This window comes from Mandrillus leucophaeus, unplaced genomic scaffold, assembly GCF_000951045.1.
Source record: "Mandrillus leucophaeus isolate KB7577 unplaced genomic scaffold, Mleu.le_1.0 Scaffold145, whole genome shotgun sequence".
Taxonomy (NCBI): domain Eukaryota; kingdom Metazoa; phylum Chordata; class Mammalia; order Primates; family Cercopithecidae; genus Mandrillus; species Mandrillus leucophaeus.
The window spans coordinates 2612234-2631725 of NW_012101421.1; the positions used below are offsets into that span (position 1 = coordinate 2612234).

The following is a 19492-nucleotide window of genomic DNA, read 5'->3' on the forward strand; positions in this document are numbered from 1 at the left end:
AAACCTTCTATTTTCCACTGCAAAAATAAGAAAATAATTAACCTTATGTTAGAAATATTTTTTTAATGGACAATAACAAGTGCTAGTAAGGATGTAAAGAAATTAGAACCCATTTATATTGCTGGTGGGAATTTAAAATAGTTGGGCTATGGAAAATAATTTGATGGTTTCTCAATAAGTTAAATATAGAATCATCACATGACACAGCGGTTCCACTCCTAGGTATATACGCAAAAGAACTGAAAACAGGTACTTAATCAAATCCTTATATTATGTAATATATAATTATATAATACATACTACATGCATGTTCATAGTGGCCCTATGTACTATAGACGAAGGTGGAAACAACCCAAATGACTATCAACAGATGGACAGATACCAGCTGTAGTATATGTACACAATAGAATATTATTCAGCTATAAAAAGAAACAAATTACTGATACATACTACAATGTGGATGGACCTCCCACATTATGTCAAGTGAAAAAAATTCAGGTCACATATTGTATGATTTGATTTATACCAAATATCCAGAATAGATCTACCTATCAAAATTGAAAATGAAAAAAGGAAAATTATCTCTATTTGCAGATGACATGATCCTATAAGCAGAAAACCTCAACGCTACACAAAAAAACCTGTTAGAACTAATAAATGAATTCAGTAAAGTTGCAAGATACAAAATCAATGTACAAAAATTAGTAGCATTTTTATACATGAATAATGATCTAGTTGAAGAAGAAATTAAGAAAACAGTCCCATTTATAATAGCATAAAATGCCTAGGAATAAGTCTAATCAAGTAGCTGAAAGATTTGCACACTAAAACTATAAAACATTAATGAAAGAAATTGAGCATGATGCAGATAAATGAATAAATAGGTGTTCACAAATGGGAAGAATTAATATTGCTAAAATAATCATAGTACTCTAAGCAATATGTAGATTTAATGCCATGTCTATCAAAATTCCAATGACTATTTTCACAGAAATAGAAAAAGAATATAAAATTAATATGGAACCATAAAAAACACCAAAAGTCCAAAACAATACTGAGGAAAAAATGTAATGTTGGAAGCATCAGACTTCCTGATTTAAAATTATATTACAAAGCTATCATAATCAAAACAGTATAGTCCTAGCATTAAAAACAAAAACATAGACCAACGGAATAGAACAGAGAGTCCAGAAATAAGTTAAAACATAAATGGACAACTAATTTTTGATATGGGCATCAAAAGGACACAATGAGGAAAGAATAGTCTCTTCAATAAATGATGCAGGGAAAACTGAATTTCTATCACCAACAGAATGAAATTGGATCTTATCTTAAACAATATACAAAAATCAATTCAAAATGGATGAAAGACCTAAAGGTAAGATCAGAAGCCATAAAACTCCTAGAAAAGAACATAGAGGAAAACTCCTTGACACTGGTCTTGACAACAACTTTTGGGAATCACACCAAAAGCTCAGACTTCGAAGACAAAAATATAGAAATGGAACTGCATCAAACTAAAAAAAAATAAGAAAAGTCCAGTTACATACCGGGAAAAAATAATTGGAAACCACATATCTGATAAGGTTAATATGAAAAAGGTATAAAAAAACTCTTAAAACTCATTAGCAAAAACCAAATAATCTGTTTTAAAAGTGGGCAAAGGACATGAAGAGATTATCTTAAAAAAATGCATACATAGCCAACAGGTATGCAAAAAGGTGCTCAACATCACTAATCATCAAGGAAATGCAAATTAAAACCACTATGAGATATCACCTCACACATGTAAGGATGACTACTATAAAAAAGACAAGAGATAAATGTTGGTGAGGGTATGGAGAAAAGGGAACCCTAGTACAACTGTTGGTGTGAAGGTACAACGGTGCAGCCATTAGAGAAAACTGTATGGACGTTCCTAAGGAAATTAAAAGTAGGACTAACACATGACCCAGCAATTCATCTTTTAGGTATACACCCAAATGAGATGAAAGCACCAGCTCGTAAAGATATCCTCACACCCATGTTCACTGCAGCATTATTCACAATAGCCAAGATATGGAAACAACCTGAATGTTCATCGATGAATAAGTGAATAAAGAATAAAGTGAATAAAGAAAATGTAGGGGGTGTGCTTGTGTCTCTATGTGTGTGCACGTGCACACATATATGTGTGTGTATGTGTGTGTATGTTTATGTATGTATATACATATATACACACACATATTAGCTACACACATATATACTATATACACACACATATTAGCTATACGTGTATATATACATCTATACATATATAGCTAATATTCAGCTTTAGAAAAATGGAGAGCCTGTTATTTGCCACAACATAAATAGCTCTGGAAGACATTATACGAAAGGAAATAAGGCAGACACAGAAAGAAAAATGTTGCATGACCTCACTTACATGTGGAATGTATTTTTTTAGGGAGTTCAAATACACAGGTAGAGAATGAAACACTGGTTCCCACAGGTGGGAGTCGGGAAGAGGAAATGCAGAGATGCAGGTCAGAGAATACAAAGCAGCAGATATGGAGTATGAATAAGTCTAGAGATCTAATGTAAAACATGAGGACTAAAGTTAATACAATTGTATTATATTAGGGATTTTTGTTAAATAAGTAGGTATTTGCTGCTCTTATTACAAGGATAAGGCACTATATGAGACTAACATAGAAATATGTTAGCCGGCTTCACTACAGTAACCATTGTACTACTATACTATCTATGTGTCTGTCTACATGTATCTCAAAACAGCATGTTGTAAACCTCAAATAAACACAAATAAAATTTATTTCAAAAGAAAGCAGACCAGTAGTTGCAAGACTTGGGTTAGAAAGAGAATTAGGAGTAAATTTTTAATGGATATGGGGTTTTATTCTGGAGTAGTGAACATGCTTTATACATGAACTCCCTATGCTATTTTCTCAGTTGTTCTGTAGGTCTAAAGTGTTTTAAAAGATAATTTATTAAAAAAACAATAAAGTAGAGGAACATAAAACATAATTACCTAATTCAAGGAAAATATGTTTTAATAAAGCAAAAGAATATGGCTGGGGCTTTTGGGACACGAAAGTAAATCAAATCAGATTCATATGAAACCTCAAAGTTTTCATTAGAATTATGGCATTTTAGACTAAAAACCAAGAGACAGTTTAAAATGCAAAGAAGTTTCTGAGCTCTCAACTTATAAGAAGCAGGAAGAAGTTTGAGAGAGGAACTCAGATCCATTTTCTACAGACATGAAAGTACCTCTGGAACCAAGAGTTCACAGAGTAAATCAAAGAGGCAGTGAGAAACACAGACCAGGAAATTATTCCCAATGAGCAGGACTGGGTTCTAATACAAAAAAAAAAAAAAAAAAAATTCATGGTCCTAGATTTGGGGAACCTGATACCACATGGTGATGAAATGCAGAATTGTATGGATCAGTGAAAGCCCTGTGTCTTCATTCTTACCTTTTTTGAATGAGGGGTTTATTGTGATTATTCTATCCCTTCTTCACTGTGTGTACTAGTATGCAGGAGCAGTATTTGACTTGTCACTTTGGGCCATAGATCTGTGGGTCAAAAGAAGTTGCACACAGGGAACTTCATCTGTATCAGATCTGTCACAGAACATGTGATTATGGATCTTCATGATACCATAATGATATAAAACTGTTTTAAGAAAAGGTCATTGTAGTTTGCATTTGGGGAGCAGTATTAATGATGTGGCAATGGACTGACAGATTACTACCTAAATTGTCCCCCTATAATCTTGTCTCCTGGATCCGTATCTTCTCTAGTACTCTCCTGCATTAACAGTGGGATTGACTATGTGCTTTGCTTTGGTCAGCGGGACTTCAGCATACGTGACACAAACAAAGCTTTGTTAAGCACTTGTCTGTTGAGATTTGTCCTCTTGAAATATGCTCCAGCAGCCAACAACCATGTGAGTGAGACCATTTTAATCATTATTCCCAGTTGTGCTACCAGATGTGTATATCCACATGATTGGCCCCAGGCAAGAACCAGCAAAATTGCCCAGCTGAGTCCAGAACAAATGGCTGAATGGTAACTGCATAAATGTTTGTGTTCTAGCCACAAAATGTTGGAGTACATGTGTATATGTATGTATGTGTGTGTGTACCAAAAGATAAAAGAAAAAAAGATAAATGGTTACCTTGCTCAAAGTATTTTCATTAGAATGGGGAAAAATTCTAGGCTGCAAAGAATAAATGAGTGATTGGGAGGTGTGGAATTAAAAATACTAAATATAGGCAACTTTCAGATGCTATGTGGAATGGAGAAAGAAAGACAAGGAGAGATATTTAAAGGTCTGCATAGAATTTTAAAATGTTCTTAAGAATGGGAGATACATCAGTATCTTCAATGTGGACAGGAGTTAAGAAAAAAAGGAGATTTTAAAGACAGAATGCTGACAGAAGACACAACTGATGGAGCAAGATCTTTGCAAAAGTAGAAGATGCAATGTAGTGAGGGGAACGGCTCTAGGTGGGTGGGGGACAAAAAGAACAATATTTGTGGAGTTCAGAGGTGAGATAACCGTTTGAGACATTTCTGTTGTAGCTCTTTTTTTTTTTTTTTTTTTGCAAAGAAATAAATAAATGAGCTGTGAGGTAGAAGATTTAGAGGTTTGAACAAAGAAAGACTGGAGTAGCCACCACAGACTACTAGAAAAATTTCAGTTGACAAACAATAATTTCAGAGCACTGTATGATATACAATTGAGGTTGGGGACTACGGTTACATAATATCTCAAATTTTGTGTAATGTTCTCCAGTACCATTCAGCAGACCACGGGTGGGAGTGGGGATGGCAGATCATCAGAGACATTTGGGGTTGGCATTTTGTCAGACTACAAGGATGACAGGATAAAAAGTAAAGGACCAAATACACCTATTGATGAATGTTTAGAGAGATGAATTGATTAGGCAAGAAACTAAAGGAAAATAGGAACCACAGAATAGGAAAGTAGATATATCAGCGTTTGAAGTGCTCGTAAGTTTCAAGTTAAATACAATAGAACTAATAGAATGAGAGAACTCAAAGTATAAGAAACTTAGTAAAGAGTCAGGTGTTAAATGTTATGTTTCAGAGTTAAAAAATAGATATGAAGTGGTATAAATAGAGCCAAGTTTTCCAGTGAGAATGACAAACATTTTAACATTCATGTCTTTGGTCTTAATAGCTGACACACTGTCAAGAACACGATGTCATGGCACAGTGCTGAACCAGGTGTGCTTAGAGCTCAGATACACCTGGTCTGGATGCTGACTCTGCCACTGACATTAGATCTTGGGGGAAATCAGCCTCTGAAATCATTTTCCTCATCTGCAACTGGAAATAATGGCAGTTTCTATCTCATAAGGTTTTAGTAAGAATTCAATGAAATTATGCATATTGTCTAATAAGTCTATATTTGGTAAACATTTTATAAATATTAGCTTTATTATCATTGTTGATGTTATTAATTTTGTACAATATATTGTTAACATTTTAAAGAATGCTTTTTAAATACTTTCTCTCTGTGTTGTTCTTTTAAATTACAGTAGCATCCTAATGACTGATATTGATTAAATGAAGAGGAAAATTTTAATTCTGTAGAGCTTACTCTAAATTAAATAAAACTATTTACAGCCTAGACAGTCTAAGAGAATAAGGTAGAGGAAAAAATAAAACATAATCTTTTATTTGTGTGAGAAGATATTCAGGTGATTATTTTTATCATTGTGTGATGTTTCCAGATTCTTTGCAAAAATAAAATATAGGGAAAATTTTCATAGTAACTCCACTCTGAGGAGTTTTTCTTTGGAGATTCAAATTGCAATTAAACTGGAGTGGATAGAAAAGTCCGTGGCAGATGCACTGCTGCTAACCACAGGCGTCAGAGTGTTCTGACTACACTAGAAATCACTGTGGACAGAAAATTGTAAAAGACCGATCTGTCACTCATTTAATGTATGTTATACCCAGGGTAGATGTAACCTTTATAATTACTTATAGAATTTTATCTAATGGGCCTGACGTGGTGGCTCATGCCTGTAATCCTAACTTTTTGGGAGGCTGAGGAGGGAGGATTGTTTGAGGCCAGCAGTTCAAGACCGGCATGGCTAACATAGTGAGACCTCAGCAAGAGGGGTTTAAGTAAACGTACACTTGGCAAATACCCCTTTCTCTTTTGCTTGTTGCTAGGCCCTTCATTGGCCAGCCTGTCCTTCCTCATCATTGCACCAAACTTTTCTAACAATTAGAGTCATAAGACATGAGATTTGGGTAATTTAGAGAGATAATTAAGCCAGTTGCCTGCTTTGACCTCTAACATTAAAATCCAAAGGAATTCAGATGATCTACAACTCAAAAAAAGAATTTTGTGCAATTCATTATAGAGATGTATATACACAGATATAATAACAGCTTTATTGAGATAATTTACGTAGCTTAGAGTTCATGAATGTACACAAATCCACAGTTTTTAATGTAATGGCAGAGTTGTATAACCATTACCATAATCACAGATGACAACATATTATATGTAACTGGGGTGAAGCCTCCAGCTGGTAATGACCAAGCATTGTTCCTCTGCCTTGCTTTGGCCACTGCCTAACCCCTGGAAACTGGTGAAAGGGTGGTCTAGCACCAGATATGTTACCAGACAGGCCTGGGACTGTAGGTAATGAATGAATATGTATTCACAAAGATGTATATACAGATACATTTATAGACAGGAAAATGTCCCACTTCCTCTCATTTTTTTTACAGTCAGTTGACAACTTTACTGGGTAAAATGTTAAGTGGCAAAAACGTTGAGAAGAAATGTCCCTTTTCTGCATTTCCCTCAGGCATTCTGGAGGAAAATTGCACACAGCACACATTCATATTTGGTATTTTCTGCAGGTAATTATTCATTTTAAATATTTAAAAATTTTCTCTATTTGTAATTTTTGTGGGTACATAGTAGGTGTATATATTTATGGGGAAAATGTGATGTTTTGATCCAGGCATGCAATGTGAAATAAGCAGGCACAGACAGACAAGCATCACATGTTCTCACTTTCTTGTGGGATCTAAAAATCAAAACAATTGAACTCATGAACATAGAGAACAGACGGATGATTACCATTTTAATTATTTCTTACACACATAACTCACTTTATGTGACATGAGGAATTATGCTTAGGTTAACTAATTCTGAATTATGACCTTTACTTATTTGGAAATAATACATGCTATTAGCTTTGATTTCAAAAAATCAGAAGCTATCTTTTAAAGAGTTCTATCCAGTTGTGCCTGCTTAATTTTATTTTTGAGGAAATTTAAGTTCCAATGTCAATGTAAGGTTGTCTAATATTACCAACATTTTTTGGTAATATTATTGCTTTTTGCTAATATTATCACTTTTTCCATGTGATAATGGGAAGATTTTTTTTCTTATTGTGATAAAAAATTTTTATCAGAAAAAAATTTTTCATCTTTCAAAAAGATAGCTGGCCACCAGTTCATTCTTAAAATATTAGTTCAAATACTGCATAGATTTGAACTAAATATCTAATGGATAGTCCTCATCATTGCACCAAACATATTACTTACATTCTATTTACCAGTTCAACACTAGCAAATCTAACTGCACAGTCAATAATAAAACCAAACACAATAATTTTTAAATATAGAAAATAGAAAATCTACAAAATAACCTTGAATATTAACAAAAGTTTGTCATTAGCATTTATTTCGCAATGAATCTCCTTTCAGATAAAACTTGTATTTATTTACTTATAAACAAATTATCATTATTGAAATTTTTGTCTAGAAGTGTATTTATCTAGCATTGTTATTTTGTGTGTTTCTTCTCAAAATACCAACCAATATTCTCTGAAATGAGAATTAAGATCTCTCCAAGGATATAAAACAGAGGCTAAATGGACTTTGGAGTCAGACGGAGCTAAGTACAAATTCCAACTCTAGTGCTCACTACCTGTGTGATGTGTACATATAAGGTATTTGACTTTTCTATGCCCTAGAATTCTCACCTGTACAGGAGAATTTCTATAAAGGGCAAAAAAAAAAAAAAATTAGATATTTATTAAATGCCTAGAAAATAGGAGATGTTAGGTACATAAATCACCCTCATATATGGAGTGGATAGATGCCTCAGATGTATGCAGAAAAGAAAGGTTCTGTTTCAGCTCTTCATTTACTTTTTTATTCAACAGACAGTTATTGAGCGCCTACTATTTATCTGGCACTAATCTAGGCTCCAGAAGACAATACTAAAGAAGTCAGCCCTGGTGCTTCTCTTTTTTTGAGGTTTTTCAATGTATTTACATGAGAATAGTTCTTTTTTCAGCTTTTTAAAAGACAAGATGTAAAATATCTTGGCTTATTTTGTAAACTATTTTATCTAAGGTAATATTTTACCTGGTCTATTATCCATAGTGTCTAACAGTTTATCAACTCTTCAGAGCACTAAGTGGGATTCAGGAAAGAATATGGGCTTTGAAAACAGACAGAGGGTGTTTGAATCCCAATTCTGCCTTGTGACCTTGAACAAGTCACTGAGCTGTTTTAAATTACTATTTCCCTATCTATCAATTAGGTATAACAACCATTCAATAGTAGTTTTGTAAGGTCTAAGAGCAATGATGTAGTAAAAAAACATAATGTCTGACTTACATTAGGTTTTTAATCAATGGTAGCTGTTATAATTATTTATTAAAATACCTGTTTTAATTATTTATTAAAATACCATTATACCCCTTTAATAAATGGTAGTTGTTATAATTATTTATTAAAATACCTATGATTTTTATCATTTTTAACAACATGGGTAATTGTTAATTAAAACTCATAGGAAGTGTACAGCATATCATAGCAATAAGTATTCATTTATTCTCTTTATTTCCTTGCCATAGTCTTCAAAGCCCAGGACACCATCAGTCCTGTAACCCATAAAGCATTCCTGAAGGGGTAATCTGATTTGGAGAAATATAGAAACAACAAAGGTAACAATGCTGATATAGAATGATATAAAAAATACAGAAGTAACAATGACAAATATATATTGAGTGCATATCATTTGCTGGTACTTGTTCTAACATAATATCATTATCTCTTCATTCCCATCTAAGGTCACTCTAAAGCCTGCAATCTTGAAGACTGTACTCTAATGATCTCTAACAAAAGAGGTGACATCCTGGACTGAGAATTGTGAGTGGCCCATCAGAATGTTTGCTGAGCCAGATCTAGTAACAGTGGAAAGAAAAAAAAAATAGCACAGGTCTCTGGAAAATTGATACCCCATATGAGCAGTCTAATTCTGCATTAGTTGTTCAGAAATATAACCTTAAAAAAAGGTCTGAGAAGTGGTAATTTTTGTCATTCTTAAATCATCCTTTGAAAATAATTGCCTTTCAAGATTGAACTCCCTTCAGAATAATAAAGGCAAACTTTTAACAGGTTAAAAAGACATAGAATCATTATGTTCCTTTTCAATAGAACTATTAAGCATTTCTTTAGAATAAAACAACTCATTAAAAAGGGCACACTGTCCTTTTATACACCAATTTAATCATCTAATCAGTTTAGTGTCCCAAAAAGTATGTAAATACTACTTAATTTACTAGTCAAGTTGGCTTATGGAAATTACTACTTAGCATGATTGCCTCTGGATAAAGAACAAACAGGTAGGGAAAAAAACATCGATTTAATAAGGTCGTTTCACCCTTCTGGAGTGAGACTATCAAAAACATGTCTAGACTAGTAAATTATGCAACTGAGCAAAGATTCTTAAAAAGCATTCCAATTATCATTTTAAAAGTCCAAAGAGTTTTCTGGGTTCTTTAAGTAACCAACCCTTAGTGTGTCTATAAAGCTTACCAAAATATCAGCATTTTAAATTAGTCTCTTACCCTTTTCAAATGCTCCTGTATTTTGGACTCCACATCTTGGATGTGTGAAATCATTTTGTTGACACAAGGTGCTGGGATGTTTACTACAGCACAGCTGTGACGTCGGCATGGGTAGCTAAAGTAAATGCCTTTATTCACCCCTAAAGAGAACAAACGGAAGAAGCTCATTACTCATTCTATACAAAGTAGTAAACCTTGATGTTCAGAATAAGCAAAAAATATTCTGCTTTATTAGTGCTAATACTCTTAAAGTTTCCTTAATAGGTTGATAAATCTGTCAGAAAATTATAGAACAAATCTTCAAAAAATATACAAGCTAAAATAAAATAATCATTTATGATCTAATTCTGTAACAAATAAAAATGAACCCGAGAAGCTAAAATAAAACTTCAAGCAAAGTTAAAAAACATAGCATCATGAACTAAACATTGGAAAAAAATGAAGAAAAAGAAGGCAGAAAAATCAGTTGACCCATGGGTTACTAAACAGATTCTGAATCCCTTAAAAATAACTTTGAAATATATTTTAAATATTCCCTTCAAAGAGATGCCCTCTTCCAATGTAAATAATATCCAACTACTCAAGCATTGAAGTTCTTCCTTAAATCCAGCATGAGTTTCTGTTGCTGAAAAAAATAAAAGCAGGTCTCCTTCATCCTCATAATAACCTCATTTTCTACCTTCCATTTCTGAAAATTGGAGTCTCATGCGAAGAGTGATTGATGTTCTCACTATAGTATTCAAGCTGTACTCATCATAAAATCTACTCAGTCCGATGTGCCTCAGTGATTCTAATCCTGGCATGTCCCAAATCGACTGAAGGTTGCAGAAGCACAGCAAAGTTGTCCATGAAACTCCACCAAAGTGCTTACTTGCAGTCCTTTTGACTCTAAGGACTCTATTTGGCTGGATTATAGTTGCAATCACTGATCTTAAATTTGGAGACGCAAAACATGCTCAGCGCCTCAATGAGAACAGTGTGATGTCCTCATTTCAATTGACCTTGAGGGAACAGAGAAATAATCCTGTTGTGTTTTGTTTCAATGCCAACCCACAGAGATGGTAAATATATTTGGTATCTTCATTTAAACTGCAATCTTTTAAATGTCTTTTAAATGAAGCCTTATAATATCTTCCTCTAGAAACACAACCTCTTGTAAAAATGGCATGTTTCATTTATAAATAAAACTGTTCAGTCTATTCTATAATGTTCAACTCTCTCTCGTGTGTGTGTGTGTGTGTGTGTGTGTGTGTGTGTATATAACAGTGACCTTTTTATGGCACTAAAAATATGTGCCAGACATAAAGCTAAGCTAAAAATTTTTGATGCCACATTTTTTAATCCCACAACAATCTTATAAAATGGGATTATTATTTTGATTTCACAGATGAGGAAATCAAGGCTTAGATAAATTATATAACTTGTCTAAGTCTATGGAACAGGTAGGTAGGAGAACTGAGACTTGAACTAAATCTCCCTGGCTATGGAGTATAAGCTGTGAAGGCTGTTTTTATATTTTAAAAGTACGGCAAAATAAAGAGAAACAGTACTAAAAATATATTTCAGGGCATCCTAAATGTTTTGCTTGTTTTTAAATTTTGAATGTTCCTTCATAATATCAGTGCTGGTATCCTATGTCTTTTAGTTTGCTTTGACCATACTCTGAACACATATACTTGCTATAATGATTTTTTTTGTGTTACATTCCATCTTTCCTCTTTAGTTCATAAACATGTCTATCTATCTATCTATCTATCTATCTATCTATCTATCTATCTATCTATCTGTCTGTCTATCTATCTATCTATGTATCTATCTCTCTGTAATAGTCAAAAGACCAAAACAACAAGCTAGTAAAAATTACATATTGATCTCCTATCCAAATATCTTGATAAGGGCATGTTGGCCTTCCCTTTAGAAATAAGAAGGTTTTGATACACATTTAACCAACAAGCTGTCACTGTTACAGTTAAAACATTTGTTTTGCTTCAATAAATGTGGAGAAAACAAGAATAGTAATGATTCCTTTTATATTTTTCCTAACTGTGCCACTCTCAACCTATTTTGTGAATACTAATTAATTTCCATAGCACTCCTATGGTTTAGGTTGAATATGTAACATATGGTAAAGTAATGGGAATGATGTACTATGAACTTAAATTTGCACTAAAATCTGTAAAAGACATGACATCCTAAGTGGCACAAGATTGAACCAAAATTCAGTAGTTCATGTCATTCTTTTTATTCCACTGAAAGTATGGCATAAGTTAAAACTTTGAATTTTTAAGAATTTTACCCAGTTTAGGGTGACAGCATGATATAATCAAAAGACAGCTGAACTAGATGTCTGCATTTTCTTGACTGAATTGATAACTAGCTGTACATCTTTAGCTAAAACTATTCAGTCTTTAGGTCTCAGAATTCTTAATAAATTAATGTATTGGTAAGATGTTATATATTTTTCACCTGAAATTCCAAACATAAATCGAGGGAGCTCTTCCTTGTGAAGCCTGTGCACAATGGTCAGTATGAGTATATAAAGAATTAAGTTCAGGCAAGACTTCATCCTCTCTAAACATGCCCCTGACTGCAACTTCCTTGCCCAGAATTAATGCATAAAAGACAAGATCCTCCTGGCTCCAAGCCAGAGTTGAGGTTTGCTGAGACTGTGCAACAGGAAACTTCCATTTGAGAAAAAATATCAACTAGCTGTTTGTGTGGGCAAATGAAATAGAAAGACTATGTTTATAAACTGTCAACTCTTACTACTCAATGAATTTGATTCTTATATAATTTATTCACCCAGCTCCAATAATTTAACATGTTATCACAAGAGTCCTTCCTTTTCTTCTGCTTTTTATATGTGCTTCCTTTATGTATGTTACCCCAATTATTCTATCATCCCTTTATCTCAACTCAGAACACTTAGGAAAAACTCTGGTGAACACATATTTCCTTTTCACATTATTATCCCTTTTAACATCTTGGTTTTCTTTCCAAAATGTAACATAAGTCAGTGCTCTTGAGGTTAAAAATAATTTGTCCTCTATGCAAAGACTCTTTCATGATGAACATAAAGCATCTTTCATCTTTTATGGAAAACAAAGATCTCTTTAGCTTTTGTTACACATGACAAAAATAAAATCACCTTTCACTGACATTAGAGTTATTACATTTTCATTGGACCTTACACTGTTGGATACATTTATCACTAAATATCTAGAATAATACACATGGACTCTCAGAGTCGGAAGTGGCTAAAAACTGCTTCTACTCTAACCTTAGTCAATATGCAATGCCCCTGATCGGTGTTCACTTACTGCCAATTTCTTCTCTTCAAAATCTGCAACTTCAATACAATTTTTTTACTTGCCTTGTGGACTCAGGTCTCCCCACTACCTTGCCTGACCACTTCCTAAAGCTATTATTCTATATCAAATTTTGCTTTGACCAGCAATTTTTTGAATGAACTGTTTATACTGGCAGCCGCAATATCCTCATCTGATCTCTTCTTCAAATTACAATTGATATACAAATATTAAGATCCATCTTACATGGTTCCTTGCCTGTAAGGAATACTCAACTCTTTCAGACATGTGAGTGCACCTACACCACTTTTTATTTCTCTCTATAAGAATGGATCACATTGCATTCTGCTGTTACTACATTTATGTTTTCCTATCTATCTTCCCCATGAAATTTTCCATTCTTTCTAGAGAACAACTATATTAAGTGCCTTAAATGATTATCGAATAAATGAATAAACAAATCCTCTATAATTTTTTAAATTTTTTACCTGGCTATAATCCGATTTTTGTTCTATTCATGAAAACTTCATTCTTACATCCCATTAAGCAGTATATCAACTGCCATCCATGAAGGAGTAATTGATATGGAATTAGTTCTCCAGTTATAAGCAACTCTAAATCTGGATTTCAAAATATGAGACAACTGATTTTGGACATCGAAAAATGGACAGTTCAAGGTTTTTATTTCTAAGAAAAGGGAAACTGATAAAGTGGAGTCCCACAATCACCAAGCTCTCTGCCAAGGGACAATTTCCCAACTACAATAAAGAGATCTGGGAGCAAAAGAGAGCACAGTAATCCCGCTGAGTTGAAAAGCAAATATGAGTTTCATGGACAGTGGAAGCATCTGGAAGAAGGCAGGAACTCAAGAAGAGAGAGCAATGCAGAAAGGAGCCTCAGAAACACATGTGAGAGGCCCCTCTGACATATGGCATAGAATCCCTGACCAATAACTTCTACCCAGAATGTGCAGAGAAAATTCACAACTTAATATTCAGAAAATAGGCATAAGGCTTGGACTCTTCACAAAAGACAATATACAAATGACTAATACAATGTGGAAACATGCTTAACATTGTTAGTCATCAAGAAAACGCAAATTTAACTAACAGTTCAATACAATTTCACACACACTATAATGCCTAAAATTATAAAGGTTGGCAATGCCCTGTATCAGAGAGGATATAGAACAACTGGAATTGATACATTGCTAGTGGAAATGTAAAATTGTTTAAACACTTTGGAAAACAATTTGACAATTTCTTATAAAAGTTAAAGTTACCATAGGACTCAGCATTCCTCTTCTTTATATTTTCCCATGACAAATAAAAATATGTCCACAAAAAGAATTGTAGGTGAATGTTCATAATAGCTTTCTTGATAATAGTCAAAAATTGAAAAAAATCTCAAATTTCCATTAAAGGCTAAATAAATTGTGCAATATTATTGATCAATAAAAATGAACAAGCTACTGATATATGCAACAGCACGGATCAACATTAGAGACATTTTCCTGAGTCTGAAAAAGTTGGACACAAAGAAGTGGCATAATTTCATGTATTTGAAATGTTAGAATGGTAAAACTAAAATCATACTGGAGTTGTGGGAGTGAGTGAAAGTAATCTTGTCTATAGAGGGAGCATGAATGAACTTTCTGGAAATATGGAAATTTCTATACAGTGTTTGAGGTGGTGTTTAAATGGATGTGTATGTTTGTCAAAAGTCATTCACTTGTACACTGTAAATGAGTGGATTTTATTGCATTTAAATTGTACCACCATACATCTGCTTTATGAAAAAGACATCTAAGCATATCCTAGTGACAGAGCTCAATAATCTTGTATCGTTCTCCTACTTTAACTTTTTATACTACAAAACATTGTAGACAGCCCTTCCTTGAAATGTTCTTTTAATAACTTTCTCTAGCTGCTTCTTCACCTATTTATTCTCATATTACTTAAACATGACTATTTGATAAGAAATAATCTTTTCCTCTACACTTTCTCCTTTAATCATCTCCTTTAAGTGCTTAACTCTCAACTAAACAACTTTAGACTTAACCTTGTCCTGAGCTCCTTGTCAAATGTACAAATTTCCCATATCTGTCCTTCCTAGACTCCCATCCTGGCATTGAGAGTAAGGAAGGGAGGTCTGGACCTGCAGAATCCTATGCAGAATGGGAGAAGCATGATAGAGAAAACTAAAATGTACCCATTGAGAAGCTGGTATACCACAAACAAGGAAATACAGTCACAACAGTAAACTAAAATGCCAAAGCAGAAAGGCACAGAAGAAAAGGGACACATTTGTATGAATAGACATAGAGCTGGAAGGGATAAAGGAGGCATCCAGGGGAGCTCCAAGATGGAAGGTATCTGATACAGTACAAGCAGTGAAAATGATGCCTTCTACAGAGGATCCTCAGAAATCACTTGAAAAGTAAAAGAACTGTTATTAGTGGAAGGTATCCAAGTTACTGATGGCAAATCTATACTGGTCTGCAGCAACTTCAGTTCTTGCCTCCTCAGACAAAATAATTCGACTGAGAAGAATAAGGCAGAAGGACAGACCAAGGCAAGTTTCAGAACAGGAGTGAAAGTTTTATTAAAAAGCTTTAGGACAGTAAGGAAAGGAAGAAAAGGAAAGAAGAAAAGTACAATCTGGATGAAGGCCAAGCGGGTGACTTGAGAAACCAAGTGCGCAGCTTGACTTATGGACTTGGATTTTATATGTTGGCATACTTCCAAGATACTGCATTACTTCTCCCCACTCCTGAGATTTTATCGGGAAGCTGCTGATGAGTTTAAGGTGTTTTTTGTTAGGGAACTGCCTTTCTCTGGCACTGGCTGTGAGCAGTTATTACTTTAGATTAATAGTTAACAACTGCTTGACCATCACCTGACAGTCACCCAAAACTCCTGGTGTGTTGAGGGAGGAGTGGGGGGAGGGGAGTGGACAGGAGGGGAGAGTCCTCTTTTGCCCTGCTCATACCTGAGAGGCTACCTATTCTAACAGAATAAGAAAGTAAAGATGTTCCAAAATAAAACTTTTGATTAGCCTTCCCTCTGTCCCCAATCTATTTGGATTCTTTTTTTATTTTTTTATAATTTCTACCTTTATTTTAGATTCAGGGAATGCATATGCAAGTTTGTTACATGGCTATATTGTGTGATGCTGAAGTTTGGGATATGATTGCTTCTGCCACCCAGATATTGAGCACAGTACATAACGGTTAGTTTTTTAACCTTTGGCCCCCTCCCTCTCTCCTCCCTACAGTAATTCCCACTGTCTATTGGTACCATCTTTATGTCCATGAGTACCCATTGTTTAGATCCCACTTATAAGTGAGAACATGAAGTATTTGGTTTTCTGTTCCTGTGCTAATTCACTTAGGATAATGGCTTCCAGTTGCATCCATGTTGCTGCAAAGAACTTGATTTCATTCTTTTTTATGACAGTATAGTATTTCATGGTATATATGTACCACGTTTTCTTTATCCAGTCCACCATTGATGGACACCTAGATTGATTCTATGTCTTTGCTATTGCGAATAATGCTGTGATGAACAAATGAATGCATTGTCTTTTTGGTAGAATGATTTATTTTCTTTTGGATATATATCCAGTAACAGGATTGCTGGGTTGAATGCTAGTTCAGCTTTTAGTTATTTGACAAATCTCCAAACTCCTTTCCATTGTGGCTGAACTAATTTACATTCCCACCAACAGTGTGTAACAATTTTCTTTCCTCTGCAGAGTTGACAGCATCTGTTGTTTTTGGCTTTTTAGTAATAGCCATTCTGACTGCTATGAGATACTATCTCACTGTGGTTTTCATTTGCATTTCTCTAATGATTAGTGATGTTGAACATTTTTTCACATGCTTGTTGGCCATGTGTACGTTTTCTTTTGAAAAGTGTTTATGTCTTTTGTCCACGTTTTAATGGGGTTGTTTCATGCTTGTAACATGTCTTAAGTTCCTTATAGATTCTGGATATTAGGCTTTTGTCAGATGCATAGTTTGTGAATATTTTCTCCCATTCTGTAGGTTGTCTGTTTACTACTCTGTTGATAGTTTCTTTCGCTGTCCAAAAGGCTTTTAGTTTCATTAAATCCCACTTGTCAATGTTTTGTTTTGTTGTAATTGCTTTTCAGGACTTAGTCATTAATTCTCTCCCAAGACTGATATCCAGAATGGTGTTTCCTAGGTTCTCTTTTAGGATTCTTATAGTTTGAAGTCTTACATTTAAATCTTTAGTCTATTTTAAGTCAATTTTTGTATATGGTGAAAGGGAGGAGTCCAATTTCAATCTTCTGCGTATGCCTAGCTAGCTATCTCAGCACCATTTATTGAACAGGGAATCCTTTCCCCATTGCTTATGTTTGTCGACTTTGACAAAAATGAGATGGATGCAGGTGTGAGGTTTTACTTTTAGGTTCTCCATTCTGTTCTATTGATCTATATATCCATTTTTTGTGGATATATAGATCCACACTAAAACAGCACCATGCTGTTTTAGTTACTGTAGCCATGTAGTATAAAGACAGGTACAATGATGACTCCAGCTTTGTTCTTTTTGGTTAGAATTGCTTAGACTGTTTCAGTTATGTTTTGGTTCTGTATGAATTTTAAAATAGTTTTTTCTAGTTCTGTAAAAAATTACATTGGTAACTTTATAGAAATAGCATTGAATATGTAGATTGCTTTGAGCCATATGGCCATTTAATTGACATTGATTCTTTCAATCCAGGAACATGGAATATTTTTCCATTTATTTGTGTCATCTATGATTTCTTTCAGCAGTGTTTTGTAGTTCTTCTTGTAGAGCTCTTTCACCTCCTGGTTAGAGGCATTCTTAGATATTTTGTTATCTTGTGACTTGGAAATACATATAGAATTGCTGCTGAATTTTGTACATTAATTTTGTACTGTGAAACTTTACCACTTATGAGTTCTAGAAGCCTTTTGGTAGAGTCTTTAGGGTTTTCTAGGTATACAATCATATTGTCAGCAAAGGAACAATGACCTCTTTTTGATGTCTTCCTGTTTGGATGCCTTTTATTTCTTTTTCTCACCTGATTACTATGGCAAGGACTTCCAATACTATGTTGAATAGGAGTAGTCAGAATGGGCATGCTCATCTTCTTCCAGTTCTAAAGAGGAATGCTTCCAGCTTTGGCTCATTCGGTCTGATGCTGGCTGTGGGTCTGTCATAGATGGCTCTTATCATTTTGAGGTATATTCCTTTTATGCCTAGTTTCTTGAACATTTTTATCATAAAGTGATGTTGGATTTTATCAAAAGCTTTTCCCACATCTATTGAGATGATCATAATGCTTTTGTTTTTAATTCAATTTATAAGGTGAATTACTTTACTGATTTGCGTATGTTGAACCAAACCTGCATCCCAGGAATAAAGCCTTACTTGATCATGGTGAAGTAACTTTTTGATGTGCTGCTGAATTCAGTTTGCTAGTATTTTGTTGAGGATTTTAGTATTTATGTTCATCAAGGATATCAGCCTGTTGTTTTCTTTTTTCATTGTGTCTTTGCAAGGTTTTGGTACCAGGGTGATGTTGGCTTTGTAGAATTAGTTTGGGAGGAGTCCACTTTGATATTATGTAATCGTTTCAGTAGGATTGGTGCCAGCCTTTCTTTATATGGCTGGTGGAATTTAGCTTTGAATCAACTTGGTCTGGGGCTTTTGGTGGTTGGTAGGCTTATTACTACCAATTTAATTTCAGAACTCAATATTGATCTGTTCAGAGTTTCAACTTACTCCTGATTCAATCTGGTGAGACTATGTGTTTCTAGGAATTTATTCATTTCCTCCAGCTTTTTTAGTTTGTGTGACTAGAGATGTTCACAATAGTCTCTGAGGATCTTTTGTATTTCTGTGGCATCAGTTGTAATTTCACCTTTGTTGTTCTTGATTGTGCTTATTTGTGTCATATCTCTTTTTTCTTTGTTAATTTAGCTAGTGGTCTATCAATCTTGTTTATCCTTTCAAAAAACCAACTTATGGTTTAATTGATTCTTTGGGTAGATTTTTGGATCTCAATTTCATTCACTGCTGTTCAATTTTAGTTATTTCTTTTCTTCTGCTTTTCTTCTGCTAATTTTGGAGTCGTTTGTTCTTGTTTTTCCAGTTCCCCTAGGTGTAATGTTAGATTGTTAATTTGAGATCTTTCTAACTTTTGTGGTGGGCATTTTGCACTACAAAGTTTCCTCTTAATGCTGCTTTTGCTGCATCCC

The 19492-nt window shown here is 34.1% G+C and overlaps 1 protein-coding gene across 3 annotated transcripts in view; it reads right to left on the reverse strand.

Moving 5' to 3' along the window:
- The window catches only part of CCDC178 (coiled-coil domain containing 178), a 542262-nt gene that overhangs the window by 448886 nt on the left and 73884 nt on the right, over nucleotides 1–19492 (reverse strand). For all 3 annotated transcript variants that reach the window (XM_011974390.1, XM_011974388.1, XM_011974389.1), the window contains exon 6: nucleotides 9929–10068. In XM_011974390.1, coding sequence (XP_011829780.1) covers nucleotides 9929–10068 — 140 coding nt within the window. The remainder of the gene's footprint in view (nucleotides 1–9928; nucleotides 10069–19492) is intronic.